Below are 20,980 nucleotides of genomic sequence, written 5' to 3'. Positions count from 1 at the left end.
TAACAGGAGGGTTAAACATTCTGTTTAGGATGAAGATGTATTAATGTTCCATATGGAAGAAAACTGCTAAATAACTGCTGAGTTGCAGCACCATTGTATAGAAGAATGTATAAATGTATATATCCGTCTTTTGTCATAAATCTCTATGTTCTCACAAAATATACCGAGAATATCGGTAATATGTGATTAATCATGATTAATCCACAAAAACCTGTGATTAACCCGATTAAAATTTTTAATCGTTTCACAGCCCTACTTTTTACAAATTCAATCTATATTGTGCAAGTCAAAGTGTTTCTGTATTGTAGGTTGCAGTGAAGTTGTGAATGTATGTGCAATTCTGTTAATACATAACGTGAGCACATGTGGGTGCAGCTGTCGCCAGTGTTCCTTCTCAGAACAACTCTTATGTATATTACAAACTTATCTCCAGGAATAAACTCAGTCTGAGAAAGCCAAAGCTAAAGGCAGCGATCATAACAACATCATACTTATTATTACCAGCTGTCAGCATTTGTTTTTAACTGAGACGTTGTAGTCGATCACAATGTCCCATTTTTCTCAAAAGTCTTTATTGCACCATCTTAAAATGACAAAGTCTTACTGAAAAAGTCACCAAGGTCTTCAGGTTCTTCTTCCTCAGCCATTTGAATGTCAAGAGGTTCTTCTTACTTCAATAATTACCTGACATTGTTAAACACATTGTAAAACACTGTATAGTAATAACAATGACTGAATGGATATGTTAAATAAAATACACACAATGGAAATGCAGAGAAGAATAAAAACAATGGGAGACGGGAGACAGCTGTGAGATAAGCTGTCGGCCGTGGCGGGTGAAAACACAGGAGAGGATAAAACATGGAAAGAGGAAGAGGAAAGGAAAGCAGACTCTTGATAATCATGTCAGAAAATAAAACTGTGAGGGGGCGGAGGAGACTGGAGAACAGCATGGCATACACATTGAGAGGGGAAGGCAAAGATGGAATGGGGGAATCAGGGAAATCATGTGAGGAGATAGATAGCTGAGAGCTGTAAGTGATGATGGAGTCCCAGAGAAGAGCATGAGACACAGATGAGAGACTCAATACCAGAAAGAGAGAAAGGAGACAGTTCTGTGTTTCATGTGAAAGAGCTGCAGGAGGGACACTTCCCAAAGTAATGTAAGTGGGGACCAGAGACACAAGTAGACCAAAAGAGAGGGAAAGAGACTGGACCAAGACCAGGTTCTATCTGAAGAAGCTGATAAGTGGCTGGAGGAAGAGTCCCACTGTTCCCAACACACACACTGTCACAAAAACCCAGAGGAAGATCCTGTCGATGACCATGGCTACGTACTTCCAGTCGTCCTCCACCTGAGGAAAGGAAGGACATTTTGATGTGTGTATAAGTCATACATATATAACATATCTATGGCCCACAAATTCATACACAAAAGCAGCTTTTTTCCAAAAAATGCTCCCAGAAGACATTGCTTTATGGTGATGTAAAATGTGAAGTGTGTGTGCATGTGTGTGTGTGTGTCTTTATGTGAGATTGTGGGTTTCTGTGTAAAGGAGGCTGAGAGAACCTGCAGTGTTTAACACCATGGCTACTGGTGGAGTGGTGTGTGTGCGTGTTTGTTTGTATACATATCGTGTTGAGTATCCCTTGATCAGTCAGGTATGGACAATAGGATTATGGCTGCACTGACCGCAATGCCATTGTGTGCTATTCTGCATGGATCAGAGAAATATTCCAGCTGTGTTACGAAAAGATGGAGCAACAAACATATCAGGGCCATCCAGAGGGAGGAGGAGGCGCACACAAAGCCCTCCGTCTGCAACCAACAAGCAGCTTTCCTCTCCCTTTAGAGCTCAGTGTAAATGGCTTCCTCCACCTTTTACTAAGCTCGGTAGAATATTCACACGCTGCAGAGATAACAGACGTACAGTATTGCTTTGTTGTTGCATGTTTATGTTTATTTGTGTGCTGTTTACATTGTGGGGGCTTCCTCTGTGCACAGCAGTCTGGGGACAAAACTCTGGTGCCCACAAAGTCAAACATTTATTTTAGGGCATTCGGACGAAGTTAAGTTCACGGTCGGGGTTGTTGTCAGCGATCTCAGCCTCTGTGATGACTCTCTACCTCGGCTTGGAGGTTTGCTCTTTCCCTCGCCTTGTGCTTGTGTCCTACCTGTGGGCTTTATCACAAAGCGAGTTCAACATAACCAGGGTATCTTTTATTTATCTGACTTCACTAACCCACAATCCCACTTAACAGGGAAAGTAGGTTTTCTCAATCTGGTGATGAGCATGTTCACATAAAGGGGCGTTGTTTTCAGCTCATGAACAACACCAAACATGGACACGTCTGCTGTCAGCAGAGCGGCACATGTTACAAATAACGAGAAAACGATGTTTTCAGACCAGTTTGCAGAAGTTAAACATGTCATTCAGGATGAGAGTAACGCAGTTTAAACTACCAAATGAAGGAAGGACAGCGAAGAAGAAATTGCCTACTGAAGGTGTCAAAGAACAGATCAATAATATAAATGCTTGAACATCTTTTGAACTGAAGAAGTAGACTCTGACACGTCTCACTGCAGCACAGGAGGCTGTCATGACACTGCCGGGATTACATCTGAAAGACGACGGATTAAAGTGTTGTCATACACATTTTATTGGACTTGATGTGATCAAGTTTGACAACACTGCACCGCCAACTCAACTGACAGAACACAATGCCGAACACATACACTACCGTTCAAAAGTTTGGGGTCATCCAGACAATTTTGTGTCTTCCATGAAAACTCACTTTTATTTATCAAATGAATTGAAAATTGAATAGAAAATATAGTCAAGACGTTGATAAGGTTAGATATAATGATTAATATTTGAAGTATTAATTTTGTTCTTCAAACTTCAAGCTCAAAGGAAGGCCAGTTGTATAGCTTATATCACTAGCATAACTGTTTTCAGCTGTGCTAACATAATTGCACAAGGGTTTTCTAATCAGATATTAGTCTTCTAAGGCGATTAGCAAACACAATGTACCATTAGAACACTGGAGTGATAGTTGATGGAAATGGGCATCTATACACCTATGGAGATATTTCATTAGAAACCAGACGTTTCCACCTAGAATAGTCATTTACCACATTAACAATGTATTGTGTGTATTTTTGATTCATGTTATCTTTATTGAAAAAACAGTGCTTTTCTTTGAAAAATAAAGACATTTCTAAGTGACCCCAAACTTTTGAACGGTAGTGTATACAAACAGAAATGAGTATTGTCGTATTCATTATCGTTATCAGACATGCTTCGGTACCTCTTTGGCTTTGTTGCGAGTCCTCATGTTCTCCGCGATGTACCGTACGCTCTCGATGGCTTGCTTGATCTCTGGCGACACCACGGAGAAGGCAACGATAGCGCTGACAGGCGAAGGGGCATTCAACGGCCGCAGCACCTTGGGCAACTCTGACTCCTGGGGCCCCTGGGTTGGGGGTGCGTTTGGGGGTGGAGGAGGAGGAGGAGGAGGAGGTGGCACCATCGAGGGAGGGACAGGAGTCGGTACCTCTTTTCCTCTGTAGAGGCACCTCCTGTTCATGTCCCGGTTCAACTCGCCATACTCCACACAGTTCATGGAGCCAGCAGCCGGGGCAGCAGGTCCTCCTCCTGCCCCGACATCCAACGCCACACCCCCAGTTATACCCCCAATGCTTACACTTCCCGTGCCACTTCCTCCTCCTATGCTGTTCTTTCTCTTTCTGTTTCTCACGCTACTCCGTCCTCTTCCGGTCCCTCCTGTCATATTTGCTGGGGAGAAGCAGCCCTGGTCGATGGGCCTCCTCATCAGCATCACCCTGGGCAGCACCCCGAGGAACACAGACCTCACCCACTCCGGCATCGTGTGAGTCATGGGGGTGCGGTAGTGGACGTTCAGCACAAAGACAGTGATGACGATGCTGAGCGTGACAAAGATCATGGTGAAGAGGAGGTACTCGCCGATCAGAGGGATGACGAGCGACGTCGAAGGAATGGTCTCAGTGATGACCAGCAGGAACACAGTGAGAGAAAGCATGACGGAGATACAGAGGGTGACCTTCTCGCCGCAGTCAGACGGGAGGTAGAAGACCAGCACCGTGAGGAAGGAGATAAGGAGGCAGGGGATTATGAGGTTGATGGTGTAGAAGAGAGGCAGGCGGCGGATGTAGAAGGAGTAGGTTATGTCCGGGTAGATCTCCTCGCAGCAGTTGTACTTGATGTCATGCTTGTATCCTGGCACGTCTATGATCTCCCACTCTCCACTTTCCCAGAAGTCTTTCAAGTTGACCTGATGAAATGCAAATGTAAAGTCAATATTTTAAGGAAAATATATATCTGAATAATAACAGTTTTCGTGTGTGAAAATGAAACACAAGTCTGTTTAAAGAGACCAAAGCAGTGAATAGTTTAAATGTTCAAAAGTGGCCTCGAGTAAATCGTGACACCTCACTAAATATTTGTTGCCATTAAAGTGAAGGAATTTAACAGTTGTTATTTGAATAGATGATATGAGCACATACAAGTGTATCTGTGCCACAGTACTGAAACTTTCCTACTAATATATTAATTAATTCCCATAAAAAATTCAATATTGCGATGTAAACATGCCATGTAGAATAAAACCACATGACTGCTGCGGTACATGACCAGGATCCCCAGAGACCTCTGACCTTTGAGCCGATCAGCACCAGGTCGATCTTTGCCTTGTCATACGTCCAGGAGCCAAACTTCATGGAGCAGTTCTGGTAGTCAAAGGGAAAGTAGGTGATATCCATGGGGCAGGAGGATTTGAAAATAGCTGGAGGAATCCAGGTGATGGTGCCATCGAACTTCAGCAGAGCCTTGGTCTTGTCTTCCACAAGGAAGTCCCCGACAGCACTGTGAGAGGAGTAAACGTCACGTCAGGTAAAGGCTATCTCACACAAAAGACGGATAAATAAATAGCATGAGCATGTTAGAAGAAGACTACGGTAATAATGATAATAATTAGAGGGCTAACTCTGCACACTGTGTCTCTCATCATATCGGCAAGCAAAACATGGAACGGTTCTTTAGCATTTGTGCACTTAAACTTACTTGTTGTACAAAACAATGTCCGGCCTCCAAATTTTATTGGAGGGAACTCGTATGAACTCAATCCCATCGTACTCAACAGGGGCCCATTTCAGTTTGTAGTCGTTCCAGACCTAAAGACACACACAACTTAAGCATAAATAAAGATACTGTGTCATCACGAATGACGTTACATAAAAGATAGAACTCACTCACGTGTCTCAGCCACAGATTGGTTTCCATAATTTGATTCACCTCATCCTGAAAAAAGAGCTAATTAGTCACCTACATAATGGTTTTATAAAACATATGATTTGTTTGTTTGGAGATGTTCATTCTCTCACCACTTTGATCAGTTGAGATATGGAGACCTCGAACTCCACTGTGACTGGATCGGATACATTCTCCACTGGTCGGATGAACTGGTTGTACCTCCTGAACAACCTCCGAAATAATCTGTCCTCTCCCTTAGATGAAAAACAGCCTTATAAAAGAAAGAAGAAAAAAATGTTAATACTTACATACACGGGTGTGTTTTCAGACATTCATACACACCGTGGCTCTTTAGAGGTCTGGCACTAATGACAAATAGTGCCAGATCATTAAAATTGTATTTTAAAGGGTATAATGTTATATATCACTCAAGGAGTGAGGTATATGCATTTAAAGCAGTGGTTCTCAAACTGTGGGCCGAGACCCTTAAGTGGGTCACCGAGGTATTGCAGGTGGGGCGCGGGGGGGCAGTGCGGACAACTTCACATATTCCAAAAGTATGTGTAAATATTTAGTTACGATTACGCCGTTAACAGGTTACGCTTGCGCATGCGCGATCCCGACGTCCGAGCTCCTTAGTGACTCACGTGTAGATCAGTAGTGTGTAGCTCAGTAGTGTGTAGCTCAGTAGTGTGTAGATCAGTAGTGTGTAGATCAGTAGTGTGTCGCTCAGTAGTGTGTAGATCAGTAGTGTGTAGATCAGTAGTGTGACAACGTTTGGCACAAGGGAAAATAAAGTCAACCGCAGGCGATGCAGATGAGGAGAGACCAGCCTGTGTTTTATGTCTGGAAACTCAGCCGGCAGTATGAAGCCAAACAAATTAAAAAGACACTTGGCAACATTACACCCCTCACATAAATAAGCCACTAGAGTTCTTTCAGAGGGAACTTGGTGAATACCGCTTGCAGGCAAATCACTTTGTAAAAGTTGCATCAGCTGATGAGTTCTTTATGCTTCTGGACACCTGACAGAACACGGGAGAGTTGTGTGGCTTTCTGCACAGATGGTAGGAGACCGTGGCAGGAAAAGGAATGCATGCGCTGATCAAGAGTGTCTCCAAACATGCAACGGACACACTGTGTCATAAACAGAGAAACGCTAGCAGCAAGACGGATGTGCTGTGAACTCCACTGTCAGCACCACTGTGTTGACTCTGTGAGGGGACAAGAGCTGTTCACATGAAGCTCGGTGGCTCTCGCGAGGAAACGTGTTGTAACATTAAACATCCGTCATATGAGGACATATCTCATGTAGGACAATTCAATTGAAATTGCACACATATTAACCATACACATATTATCCTGCAAAGAGGAGGTGGACTCAGTTTATCACTTATTTTATCTTTAATATACTTTTTTGAGTCGAATGTATTAATTCAATTATAATTATTAAGTTTGCTGATGAATAATTTCTGATGAAATTGGCCTATCTCAGTGACAGTTGGAAAGATGAATGAATTCAATCTTCATCTTCAAGGCAGAGAGCATCATCTTCCTCAGCTGCAGACCAGATCAGGTTTCACTGAAGCTGAGATGTGGGTCAGGAGACTTGATCAAGAATATTGATTCCTTTGAGAATCTGAGTGAATTTGAACTAATACTGATACAACTTGATGGCTCACACATATCTGCACTCTGACAAATATTGGAACTTGTTTTGTTTAGTTTTTTACAGGTTGCGCTTTTTGTTATTATCTTGAAAAGATATTCAGTGCTAAACATGTTAATTGCAGCCACAATAAGTTATTTGCCAAATATCTGGGCTTTTTTGCACAACTTTATTTGCATTGTTCTAACAAAGTGAATGTGTAACACCCTGTTCCGTTTCTCCTGTGTTCCGTGTCTCCTATGTCTCCTCTGTGTCTTCTCTGTCTTAATTGTTTAATTCCCTGCACCTGCCCTCAGCCACTCTTGTCTCGTTACTGTCTGATGTCGTACACCTGTTCCCCCCCTATATATTGTGTCTGTCTTTCCCTTGTCTGCTGTCGGATTGTCGTCCTGTCCGTGTTCCTGGTTCTGCCTGTTGACCCTGCCTTTTGGACCTTGTTTTTTTGTAATCTGTTTTGCCTCATTAAAGAGTGTTTATTTTGTTTTTTATATTGCGTCCAGCCTGTCACTCTGCGCCTGAGCCTCACCCCGTCACAAGAACCTGACAGAATGCACTTTTTATTTGTTTGTGTCTGATGGAGTAATTTGATTTAATTAAAACCGAATGCACTTTTCTTTATTCTATTATTTGAAAAAGCACAGATAGGACTCACACAAATTTGTGATTTCAATAGAAATTCAGCGTGGACCATTTAGTTCATATTTTGTTGGGGAGGTGGGTCAGGAACATTTGTATTCCTCCGAAGTGGGTCACGAAAGAAAAAACTATTTCACTTTACTTTCTGCTCCAGAAAATATTCTCATGATACAAAGATGGTTATGTTCTCACATCAAGCAGTAATTTCACCAGAAAGCCTTGAGACATGTTTCATTCTTTCAAAAGAAAGTGAGATATGTGGATGAAGTAAAGAAAGCCACGGGCCGAAACAGTCACATTGAATCCACATTGTTTCCAGAACAACGTCACCATGTTCTCACTCACATGTTGTAGCTTCTGCAGAAAGACTAAGCAATATGTTCCAGTGGCAGTGGATATCCTAAGAAAATATACCTGGATGTCAAAGAACATGTACTGTATTAGTTAGATAACAGGACTGTTAACTGTTAGATCTTTGCTCTGGATGTTGTGAAGGCCGTGAGAGAAGTGTGTGTTTCTCCTTCCTGCTCACAGAGGGGAGGCAAAGCCTGCAAGCTTTTGGGGAAAATCTCCAAATATAAGATGCTTGAAGCAAAAAATAACTGTGTGCCGTTGGCGAGTGTGTCTGAAGAAGTGTGCGTGCAGGATTTGTAAGGCTGGACTGATATTGTGGAACACTGCCACTAATAGCGCTGGTAGCCTGTAGACCCAAGCATAACAAGTTGCCTCACTCGGTGGCAGAGCATCAACAACAGCTCAACAGTGGGAATATAGAACATAGAAAACACATAGATAAACATACAGTAAACATAGAACAAATCTAACTCCACGTGAACCACATCCTTCTTCCTTTCTGTCCCTCTCCTTCATTTGTAACTTATTGCCTTTGGTTCCTATGATGTATATTGGTACACCTAGGTTACTGTTCACACCATCGACACTTACGACATTGCGTGAACTATTTTAGACTGCAGCACTTAAAGGGGCAAAGGCATTTTAACCAGCAAGGCAACAGCCACATTGCACAAATAGATTCATTAAACAGTTTCACTAAACAAAAACAAATCGATAAAATGGGACTGGTTGATACCGTAAGTCAGTTACATCTCGACGCTCGTACAGCTCGATCTCGTGAGACAACATGATTTACCTGATAGTATTTTGCTGTAAATTGACTCTTCATCATCTTGGAAGATATCATATATTGGAGGAAGCATATATTCTGCAAGTGTATAACTATAATGCTGTAGACTAATGAAACAATAGCTCTGCATATGTTTCAGATTAAATAGATTTGTACCAACATTAAACACCCAACAGAGCTTTTTTAGAAGAAAATCAGAACTAGCACACATTGTGGCAAAAACAGTTTTTTAAGATAGTGATAGTGGTGTGGGGGCAGCTTGGCTGCTTGCAGAGTGGTGGTGGAGCCGGGGGTGTGGTTCAGGGAACGATGTCTGATTGTCAGCTGGTCTGATGGGTAATCAGTCCAGCTGATGACAACAATGTTTTGTTGTATACGCGAGGCTTTAAGGCTTAGTCTTTAAATGGGCAGACAGTCTGAGGTCGATACAATAAAAATATAAAATATATTAATACTCGCTCTGGCTGCTCATTGAATTGGTCCGAGATAATTCAAGAAGCGTCAAGAAGAGTGTCACAGATAGTATGGTTGGGCTTGCTTAGTTATTAGTGTTAGTTATGTCACACACTCCTCACAGATCTTCACATACCTTGAATACAATTAATTTCAGTCGGAAGGTACTTTCATGGAACATCTTTTTTTAAGCAACCTATATGCTAAAGCAGTGTGTGCATGTATTGCCATTGGGAGTACACGGAGAGGAATATCTTGCAGACATCGCAGATAAGTCATTTTTTTTTTTGGTTTGGACTCTTGGAAAGCTCCTTCGTTGAAAAGAAACAGACACATTCCTTAAAGGGAGGAAAAAAAAAAATTATAAAGTGTTATTTTATTAGAGGTCGGATGAATCTGAAACATGGCAAGCAATACAACACTGTGGACACATTCCTTAAGCTTTTTACATGTACAGGTTTTTATCAACACTTTTATTTTAACCTCATTGGGTGTAACACAGCTCAGGGGTAAACTCAGTTTACCAAGCTAAAAAATTAAAAAACACTCAACACTTACATAATCACAACATCTCGTGCACAATGACCAAACAACAAGACTTTCTCAGCAATACTCTCAACAAGTTTTCTGAGGTCACTGGCTGAGAAGAGTTGAGTCTTAAAGCTTAATGAGAGGGCCTCCCTCCTGAGACTCATGGGTAATTAAGTACCTGCCTTGAAAACTGCCCGCTGCTCCCTGATTCGCTGCACACACAGGGAAGTTGTTTAAGCCTATATTTGGGATAGTGGAAACCAGGACAATTATAATCAGTCAGTTAATTGGACCTTTTGTTCACTGTGACCAAAAAAATTAAGCCAACATTGGGTTTTTTCGCTGTTGGCACATTCACTCTCACGTCCTTTTCTTGTTCTGCCACTGAAGATCTCAGACTTAATTTAAAGGAAGTTACTTATAATCTCTGCCCTTTCACCACAGATAATTATACACACACACACTGCTCGCTGCACTCTGGTACCTTGTGTTAAGATTTCATTTATGTGGCTCAAAGAGAATTTATGACTTTGCCTCTGAAAGTGAAAGTGAGCGAGATCAAGTTAAAATCCTGAGCATATAATTCCAATTGATCCAGCTGTGGAATCATATTTTCCACATAATAGCTTCAGCTTTGATATATTACACGAACATTATGTTAATGAATAAATTGACCTCTCTGGCAAAATTCACATTATTTTTTTGCCAACAAACATTTACAAAAATATATATATATTATTCGGACTGTTCCTGGACCAGGAATTATTTTTCTTTGAGCCTGCCTTAGTGACTGGGAGAAAATGCATGACCCATCCTCCACCAAAAATATCCATATGTTCACACCAAAGGTAGAAAGAAGGTAGGAGAAAATAAAAGGCAATAGCGGACCATAACTTGTAAGGATTGGTCCGCTAAGTCCCTCCCCAGTGCTTCCAACTCACTCTCATACATAATAGACGGTGTCTAGAACAAGACTAATAGTATGCAGCCATACTAGCGGCTCAGTGGAGCTGTCTTTGGGCACGGCGGTACTTTTGAGCTGAAAGCTATATTCAGCATACAGACAACCTCACAGTGCTAGAGAAAGCCAGAGCATCACCAAAGGCATTAGGATACATCGCCTGGGGATCATGACTGTTCAAAATGTCCATCCAGCTCATCGTAGTTTAAATATTTGAATCTGTGCCAAACTGTCGAACTAACCAACATTGCTATCTAGAGCCATGCTGCTCTACCACCAAATGTCTCTTGTCTCTCATGTAAGTTCATTTGTCTCAAGCTTTAGATTAAAGTTGTAATCATTGTAAACAATGTCTTTGCCGCTGATGATCAACATCACATGATGTCAGCTTGCCAATCATATGTCACTTCACCACAAATGCACTCTATCCATCCCCTGCTTTTGTGATGCAGCATCAAAATAATGAGGTTTTGCTCTGAGGCGGATCAAGCAGTCATGCGTTTCACCCTCAAATAACCACATTGATTTAGAATTAGCAAGCCAAACAGTAAGTCTGTCCCCGTCTCTCATCTCCACAGGAGCCCAAAGCTTCAGAAAGAGCTGCGGCCCGTGTGAGGCTCTTTGATCATGCATGTGCTTAACGGGCTGAGCCTGGCAGCGAGCGGTGGACAATCTGAAGGAACTAATTACCCTCCGATATTACACTGCTGCCAGTGCGTGTGTGAGAGCGCATAGAAGAGAACCAGTGCAGAGAAGATAGAGTTGGAGAGCAGTGACAGCGAGAGGAAGCCGGGTAAGGCGCACCAGAGGATCCACAGTGATTACTGCATGTGCTGTGACCATCGCATTAAGCATATGCGTGTCTTCATTTATGAGGGCTCGTAAAGTATATAGTGTGTGTACTGTGTGTATGCACATGATCCTATTTATGGACCGTATGTCCACTCACCGATGTGATTCACTGATGCATGAAATTCAATGGATCCTTGCCTCCGTTCTTTCATCCCAGTAAATGTGTAAGTTTCCAGGACAGATTCACTGAATGTATTATAAAAGATTGTAAGTGAACTCACATTTTTATTTTTTAAAAGAGGACAATTCTCCAAATGTAACTATGTTCCCATGTGACAACAGCATATTTAAATATCCCAATGCTAAACTATGTTTTAACAAAAAACAAAACGTCAGCCAAATAGTGAGAACAGGATAGACAACATCAGCCCACTAATGGCTTTACTTGATAGACATGAGCTGTAATATATAAAATAATAATATATAATTAGTATATATCGAGTTTGATTCCGGCATAACCCTTTAATTCAATTCAATTTCAATTCAGTTTATTATATATAGCCCAATATCTCAAATTCAAAAATTTGCCTCAGAGGGCTTTACAATCTGTACACATAGACATCCCTGTCCCTGGACCTCACATCGGATCAGGAAAAACTCACAAGAAATAGAAAAACCTTTTCAATCGGAAAAAAAAGGGAAGACACCTTCAGGAGAGCAACAGAGGAGGATCCCTCTCCCCAGATGCACAGAAGTAATAGATGTCATGTGTACAGAAGGAATCATTACAGAGTTACAACACATTCAATGAGTATGATAGAGTGCAGATGGAGGTAGCGAGGAGGAGTGGGCGGGGGCATCAGCAGGGCCATGCCTTATTCCCAGGATAATGGAAGTCAGGATTGTCTTGAACACGGCTGCATCAGTCACTGCCAGGGGTTTTGAGGAAAAACATATATAAAGCACCTCAAACATGAAAGAAATGACAGATTTCTCGTAAACATTTAGGACTTTTAATTTGAAATATCTCCCAATTGGAACAGTAGATATGTCTGATTCCCAGGATAATGGAAGTCAGGACTGTCTTGAACACAGCTGCATCATTCATTTCCTGGAACTCTTGGGGAAATCTATATACAGGATTTTTTTAACATACAAGTCTGAGTTTTATTTTTATAAACTCTTCCTTGGTACAGTAAAAAAGTTTTAATGTTAGCATAATTTAAGCTAAATCTCAGAAACGATCTATAAAGATTCGAAATCAGTTAATTGTTTACTTGTATATGCTAGTGCAGACATGGGCAAACTACGGCCCGCGGGCCACATCAGGCCCGTTAGGCTTTTTAATCCGGCCCGCCGAACTTGTCCAAATCGCGACTTTGTTTACTTCTGGTGTGCGTTGGCGCGGAAAGTACTCGTCACACAAAACCCTTCACCATGATTTGTCAATATGTTTGTCTGTCAACATTTTGCGGAAAAAAACAACCAATGAACACTCAGTAAATCACAAAGGACCCGCCCACCACACAGGTGAAGCTCATTTAGAAACAGCTGCAGTAATTTTGGCAGCAGCGCGGAGCCTGGAGGGGCTGCAGAGCCACGAGGAGGAACACGCAGCCAGAAGAGAGCCACTTGGACCGGGTAAGAGTCTTTACTACACGTTACGTGTCACGGTGTCCGTCCCGGTGTCCGTAACTTGTGCGCGGTGCTGACTAGTCTTGTATTTTACAGAGGATTCACCAGCGCCTACAGCTCCACCTGCCCGGCCAGCAGAGAGGACTCGTGACACGATGACATGATGTTATTATAGTGAAGCCATATTGTAAATAGTCAATAGTTGTGTTCTGTTTTCTATTTCACAACATGTATATAATGTAGCTTTTTTTTTTTTTTATGTACAATACATATTTATATATTTTTTTTAAATTAATGGTCATTTTTTATTTGCACACACCCCATGAAACTTTATCTGCAATATGAAGTCATTTCTCAGTCCCATCTTTATCATTTTGGTGAATGTGTGACAGACCACATCATTTTTACTAAAAAAACGTTAATACAAAATTTGGTTTTCCTCATTTATTCAATTCAGTTTATTTGTAGAGCCCAATTTCACAAATTACAAATTTGTCTCGGAGTGCTTTACAATCTGTGCATATAGACATCCCTGACCTTTGACCTCACATCGGATCAGGAACAACAGAGGAGGATCCCTCTCCAGGATGGACAGGTGCAATTACATGTATCTAGCATTGTATTCAGATATTTCACTGCTTTTGTGAAACTATGACCTTTGGTAAACCAATTTCAAACACCAAAACAGTTCGTCCACATGAGTAAAGGTGTGTTTTCAGAAGAGATATGAATAATTTTTAAAAATCGAACTTCAATTGTCAGCTTTAGGGTCATATTTTCTCGAGTAAAGCGCTGTCAGTCTGTTTGTGACGGGTTCATACACATGCTGACCAGATGACGCCGCACATCGCCCTCACTTTAAAGACCCCTTTCTAGTTTCTGCTGCAGGCAGGATATTTAATACAGTCTATCTCTCAGGACAATCCGTCCATTATTTAGGCGCGGCACCATACATTCTAGTAATTTGTTTTTTTTTATTTACTTTTACAATATGTGTATATTTATACGAATATTTAATAGATGTTTACTATTTTTGTAGCACCTAATATATACCTCTATATTTTAAGCTACATATATAACTTATGTATTTTTATCCTTAGTATAATATATAATATATATTTAAATATATATAATATATATACCATGATATACTTAATTTATACCTCCATGAAATTTATTAATGAGGATATGCATCAGTTCTTAAGTGGGCACCACTTTGCACTCAGTGACACTTGCCGGCGCCAGCAGTTGCCAGCCATGTCTACTACAGGCACTACTACACAAGTTCAGTTGATTACACTCTCAAGCAGTAAAACCAGCAGCTCAGATTGGTTGCGCCGCGGCTGGAGTCAAGCGCGGACAGCGGAACAAGTGGCAAGTAGTGAACAGAACGGAAAAGTGCTACCTTTCATGATCACCCCATGAGAGGTCCCGGCGCTAGAATGGGAGGATACGGTATATAGATAGATAGATAGCACAGAAGGATATATATATATATATATATATATATATATATATATGTGCTTTTTGGCCTAGATACTTACATTACAAACTATTTGTGCTACATTACTGCTGGACTGTATAATATATTGTTTTGCTTCTAATCGCTTTCATCCCGCATATATTGTAGCGACCCTGTGAAGTGGCTCAAGCGCAGTGTGTTTGCGCGTGGCGTGCTCGAGCGCGTGACCATGGGTACAGGAGTTAGAGGAGGGTTAGTTAGTGTCGGTCGTTGTGGGAGTTAGTTGACGTTGGGCGAACCTGTTGTTTTGAACTCTGGAGGCGACCTAGGACCTGCTTGGGTGAACAGATGATAAATGGATGCCCAATAAAGGTGCCGCCGTGTCCCGTCTCTGCGTCTCGTGTGCCATAATATCATGGTATATAAGTTAAATATAAGTTATTACGTGGTAGTAACGTAACAATAACGTATAAGTAGCACGTACAATATAACAGCAGTACAGTCTTATTGTATAACAGTGGGTAATACAATGGTATATCATATTATAATATATAGTAACACTAGTATCTTTTATAATATACACATTAATATATACACACACACATATATATGTACTTAGCTATATTTCTTGTTATTAATATATATATGCACTCCCATCGCAACAGATTTACGGCTGTTCGGGCACTTCCGACCAGCTGTTGATGTCATCGAGTCGTCAATCACCACCTCTGTGAGCTTATCTTGCGTAACGCCTGAGCCCTCCGTCTGCCCGCCTTTTTTGGCCTGTGGCCGTCTTTTGACACTACTGACTAGTTGCATTTTGAGTAGTAGTGGCACTTTAACTGGTAGCACTTTTTTGATGTAGTTTGGCTTCTGCTGGCAACTGCTGGCAACTGCTGGCAACTGCCGGCAAGTGCTGAGGCGCTGTGGCAACTACTGGCAAAGTGCCACGAGTGCCCAAGCGTCGCTGGGGGATCTCCCTCCCTGCATGGGGTTTAAAACAATTAGAAATTATTGAGCTTGAGTATTTCATTGGGTAATAATTTGTTTTGAATGTTGAAAGTGATTCCATTGATCTCTTTCCAGTAAATGTTGATTACTTTAACTTTGCACCTTAAATTGAAATGTATAAAAAACAGACGCAATCTCCAGGTTTAATAAATTACATTGCGTGTCCAAATGCTCCTGGCCCGGCCCCTCTGTCACATTTTAGAACCGAATGTGGCCCGCAGGTCAAAAAGTTTGCCCACCCCTGTGCTAGTGTATGATTTGTCGACATCTTATTTTGAAAAACGGATGTTTCACGTAGTTCTTTCCGCTAACTTTGCAAAACCGGATATTGTGTCACGTGAATCCTTCCGCTAACTTTATCAAAACCCTCGCGCGCTCCCGATCGAATGCGTTTACCGTCAACATCAGTCTATAGGTGCACAGAAATGTAAGTGTCGGCTGAGTTGACCACGGAGATCCGAGTGTCGGCTGAGTTGACCGCAGTCGTTGTAGATGGAGCAGCAAGCAAGACGCGCAACTGGAAATGGGAAGGGGCTCTCCGTTTACTGCGAGGTGTGCGCTCCTGAGCGTTCAAAGACTGGAACAATTAAGAGGTATATTAACTAGTGTTGCTCACATTGTCAGTGGCAACAATACAACCTGTTTGAATGTGACATCCTGCTTAGGTTTGGTTTATATCCACGTTTTCCCGCTTGGTTACATATTGTAGTCGATCAGGCAAAAGCGGTGTTGCTTTTCCGGATCATCACTCAAAGGCGCACCGAGGAGGTAGCCTAACACAAGCTGGTGGAGGACTCACGGGAACTTAAAAGTAAGACATCGAGTAAGGTGGCAAACCATTCACATGAGTCCTTAACGAGATGAAGGTAATCCTAAAGTAACGAGTACAAATGCTACTTTTTTTGCCAGCGAAGCACCGACTCACGGCGCGCTGTGTCTTACCTTGCGCTGCGAGGAGCACCAGCAGGAGGACGAGTGTTAGTTTCCCGGAGAAATTCATCGAGACACCAGCGCTTGACGATGCTTTCTGTGGATAAAAGACGATGCTGATGACTGAAGTCTTGTCAGTAACCCACCACCGACGTCTGGGAAGCCTTACGATTCAAGCAACATTTCCCTTTTCGCTCTCGAGCGTGGAGAGCTTGGACTCGCGGTGCGCTCTCCCGGTATGACCAACTTCTTCTGCAGGTCCCACCTCCCCCTCCCCCCGTCCCCGCGTCCCACTCAACCACACACTCACCCAAGGGCCAAACCTCGCGACCTGACTCACAGTGACTCACAGGTGATACGGTTGGAATAAAGAAATGGTTTCAAATATGGCTCAAGGACCGTGAAGGGTGCCATTGCAAATAAATGTATATTTGAACATTTATTCTCATATTCAGTTTTGCACACAAATAATGAAACTGCTTTACTGTATTTATATTTGTCTAGTAAAAGTTTAAATATCTTTCTCTATATTTATCTATTTATATTTATTTATCTATCTATCGTTATATCTATCTATCTATAAATCAACTGTATGCTTATTCAGGTTGATTTTTCCAAAAAATAGTGTAAAATTGGCTAGATTTTTCTTTTCAAAAATTCAGATCGAATCAAACTCAACAAATGATAATCACCTCTACAGCTTTGGAAAAAGATGCTGTACACACAATAAGATGACAGTTTTACTGCTGAGCTGTAAATGACCTATTTAATCACGTAATTTATTTTGTACGCATAACAATGCTCAGCATAACAATTAGCTGCTCTATAATAGAGTGTTGAAGGATGCAGAGTCTGCCCATTTCAAATAATGGAAAGCTATAAATGCAGAGTAGAACTATGGGATTGCACGATCGAGCACATCTACATTGACTACGACAGGTTATGATCTTAAAAAGAAAACGTGCAGTTGTGGTGAGTATCATACATTAAAGACAGCATAATAATGAACTTTCACTGGAACAGCTTTGATCTGTATTTTGCACTTAGCTTTAAGTTTGTGGAGCAAAATATAATAAAAAGAACAACAACAATGAAAACAATTCACAGATATGCATTCCAGAGTATCTTCTTAGTCTATAGTCCCTAAATTAATCTTTTGTAAAAAAGATCTGTCAAACTTGCTTAGTAATGATTATAAGTATTTGAAGGTAACGTGATGGACAGCTTTCAGTTGGTTTGTCTGTTAATATTTCATGATGCTGTGCGTGCGTTTACCTGCATATGGAACACATTCACCTGAATGTGTGTATGTTTATCCATGTTTTAGTATTCAGCAGCACGAGATGTATACGCTATCTACTATATTCACTCCTCTTAACCCACTTACATGGCACAAAGACGAGAGGTGGAGTTTATACATGACACACACACCCTTCAGTGACATGCATTGACATTTACTTTTACTTATTTCATGAGATTAGAGCCATTATACTCGTGTTTGACCATGTTATTTTGTGTTTTCTTGCTGCACACTGCCACCCCATCAAACAGTAATCAGCCTTACACGAGGTGTAATATGAGAACCTTTGTACTGGAACACTGCCGCATGTTAGCAGCTGGCAGGTCTGGAGAAGACGAGTCCTCAATTTTAAGCTCAATTAGTTTTGTCGTTGGGGAAGTGAAGTCAAGCGAGGTCGTTGTTGAGGTTCGGAGGATGGAAACTGCAGCGATTAGATGTGGCTCAGCAGCAACCCCAAAAAGAACACCAGAGAGAAAACAGAAGAGAAAAGTGAGGTGCAGAGTGTAAAAATAGGTTTCATAGAAGTGCATAATGCAGAGAGGTTGTGAAACTAGACGCATGTGGACAGCTAATACAGAGAGAGAGATACACAGCTGAGCTCCTGAAATGATGTGATACGGTGAGGGAGCGTCACCAGAGCAAGAAGAGAAGAAACCAAGGATTCAATTCGGCTGCCTGATGTGCTGCTTCGGTGTGAAAAAGCCATTGAATCTATTTGCAGATTTTAAAAAATCATTCAGCGACACGCTGATAAAAGCTGAGGGGAAGTCTCCACCGACCGGTGTGGAGTGAGAAGGGACAGGGAATTATTTATTTTAACTCTTCTTTTCACACTGTTAAACTTTTAATTTTCATTACACCAATAATATTATTTTGTCATTATTGTCTCCCTATTTTCCTGTTAAAACATCAACCTTAATAACAGTGGATCCCTTCCCAGTGGCACAGAGAGAGACAAGCCTTCTTTCCTTTTAACATTGAAATGTGTATTACATTACAAGCACTTTCCCCTGACGCTGAGCTTTGAGGCTAAAAGGTCAACCTGTGGCCTTTGTCGCATATTTAATATATTTTTAATTACCTGACTAAGTTACCACGGTGTACATTTGTTTGAATATTATTTACATTTTTCAGTCTGACATAGTTTTTAAGGAAACACACAAAAGCGTTTTAAATATGTAATTTTCTTTCGAAGAAGGAAATACTGTTTCTGAAGTATGAACATCATCTTTGGGACTTCTTCCTCTCAGTCAGTTGCAGCCTATTTTGCAAAACCCACATCTCAGTTGTTTCAAGACTTAAAGTCCCTCTGCTCAACTCATTGGCTTCTTATCTGAGACTTTCTTTGTGATTAGTTTCAATTTAATTAGGGAATTAAAAACCGATAGCGGCTTCAGTTGCTTCTCAAACCTCATCAAGGTAAAAGCAAATGTCTCAAAGATGAGTTGGAACAATTACATTCAATACAAATGATAATCTGGTTCTCGTCATCTAGCAGCAGCCGTAATGTAGTACATGGAAGACAATCGAGAGCCTTTTGTTGAAGAAAAAGAGTAAAATAAACTGAATTAATGTTTCTCTTTTCAAAGTCTAAATCTTGTAATTCAAATCACACATGATAGAACTGCTCATACATTCAGTAAACGTTTTAATAACCATATCAACAGAGTTGTGAGTTAATAAAACACTAATACAATCACAACAATATTGTAAGAATAAACAACCACTAAATTCACATAATTCAACAAGTTCTATCTGGCTTCTCAAAAAAATGCATTGTGCATTAAAGCGTGCATGTTCAAGTGCACATCTGTACAGTGTGTTTACTTAATACTTACGACTTAGATCCAGCAGAGAAAGAAAGTCAGATGAGGAAAGGGAAAGAAGCAGAGTGTCTGCAGCGATGCAGGAATGCAGGAAGCCGTCAGGTTCACAGGAGGAAACTGTTGCCCGACTGTCGGTGTCTGAGGGAGACTTTGGCTGAGGAGACATCCACACACTTCTACCCTTCTTCCCCGTACCACCCTTTTTTATTTCATCACCAATTCACCGTGCTACTTTCCTCTCTCTTTCTTGTCTTTGGTCCTGTCCCTGTCTCTTTGCGATCACGCAGACAGACACATTGTTAAATAGCAGCAGAAAGCACAGATAAAGCAGAAGGACCTTGAGGGCCTGATGGAGACAGCAAAGGAAAAGGACAAGTGTGGTTGAACAGTGTTTGTCAGACAGGACTGTTCTGGCTCGTCCACATCAACCAGCGGAATCTATGTCTCTTTCACTTTATGTGTCATTTTCAAGACTCTTCTTCATATTATATTGTGGTGGCCATGACAGAAGAAATATTTATTTTCTTAATCAAGTGCATTTTTATTATTATTTTCTTCTTCATTCTCCTCTTCCTCTCAACTGGTCACAGTCTCACGTTGTTGTGTGTCACTCACGCTGATGAGACGTCTGCCTGTAAACAAGCTGCAGTCTAATGTTGCAGCAAAGCTTCAGTATTCTGTATTATTAAACAGGTTGTGTCTGCGTTAATGTTACATCAGCGTAACCTTTCCTCAGTTTACTTCTTTTTCCCCATTAGTGCATTTAAAGCTGCACCGATCAAAATCTAGTGTTGCTGTTTTAAACAAACGTTATCTCTACTGATCTTTGAGCATCTTACAGCTTCGTGTTTTAGTTTTATGCTGCAAAAATGTGCAGTTCTGGTTCACTTTCACTTCTCTCCTCAGCATATGAGCCACAGCTGGTTCAGTGAAAGAGCGCTGATGAATTAAAAAAATTAAAAAACAATGTTGGCAACCGACTGGTGCAACACTGATTCTTGGAAATTACATTAAATACAACTAATTTTCAATGGAAAATATTTTTTGAAGGAAGCTTTATTCTGAGAGGATTATTTCTTCACTTCACGTTGTGGGGAAATAAATGAAATGTTTATTAAAATATATGACAAAATGCTGTCAATGAACATATTGGAAATATTTTGACTGATTTAATTTCCACCAAAATATCCAAACTTGCAAAAGAGTACTTGTATCGACTAAACATTTGCATCGATGTGTCACATCGTGGTCTGTATACAGAAAAGGTCCACATCGATTTGAAACACAACTTGTTGACTGACATTTTACTTTGACCTATTTTAGTTGCAATTAATAT

At 41.0% G+C, this 20,980-nt stretch overlaps 1 protein-coding gene across 2 annotated transcripts; it reads right to left on the bottom strand.

The window, feature by feature from the left end:
- Positions 1-561: 561 nt before the first annotated feature.
- LOC130209512 (neuronal acetylcholine receptor subunit alpha-3-like) lies at positions 562-16,741 on the bottom strand. Of its 2 annotated transcripts, XM_056439225.1 has the most exons (8): positions 16,688-16,741; positions 16,531-16,615; positions 5,426-5,565; positions 5,298-5,342; positions 5,106-5,215; positions 4,700-4,907; positions 3,313-4,317; positions 562-1,355 (listed from the first exon to the last, which is right to left on the bottom strand). In XM_056439225.1, the coding sequence occupies exons 2-8, from the start codon at positions 16,586-16,588 to the stop codon at positions 1,230-1,232; spliced, it is 1,692 nt and encodes a 563-aa protein (XP_056295200.1). In that variant the 5' UTR covers positions 16,589-16,615; positions 16,688-16,741; the 3' UTR covers positions 562-1,229. The 2 variants fall into 2 exon arrangements, with proteins under 2 accessions (XP_056295200.1, XP_056295198.1); XM_056439223.1 differs by having other exon boundaries at positions 16,531-16,735.
- Positions 16,742-20,980: the final 4,239 nt, after the last annotated feature.

This window comes from Pseudoliparis swirei, chromosome 19 (assembly GCF_029220125.1).
Source record: "Pseudoliparis swirei isolate HS2019 ecotype Mariana Trench chromosome 19, NWPU_hadal_v1, whole genome shotgun sequence".
Classification (NCBI taxonomy): Eukaryota; Metazoa; Chordata; class Actinopteri; order Perciformes; family Liparidae; genus Pseudoliparis; species Pseudoliparis swirei.
Note: the sequence above shows the minus strand (reverse complement) of the source record. Positions and strands in the feature narration are given on the sequence as shown.

Coding starts and splice junctions, on each gene's coding strand:
- LOC130209512 (XM_056439225.1), bottom strand. CDS start 16,588: ATGAATTTCTCCGGGAAACTAACACTCGTCCTCCTGCTGGTGCTCCTC. Junction 4,908..5,105: donor GACATTGTTTTGTACAACAA/GTAAGTTTAAGT, acceptor CTCCTCTCACAG/TGCTGTCGGGGACTTCCTTG. Junction 1,356..3,312: donor CTCGCAACAAAGCCAAAGAG/GTACCGAAGCAT, acceptor TCCTTTCCTCAG/GTGGAGGACGACTGGAAGTA.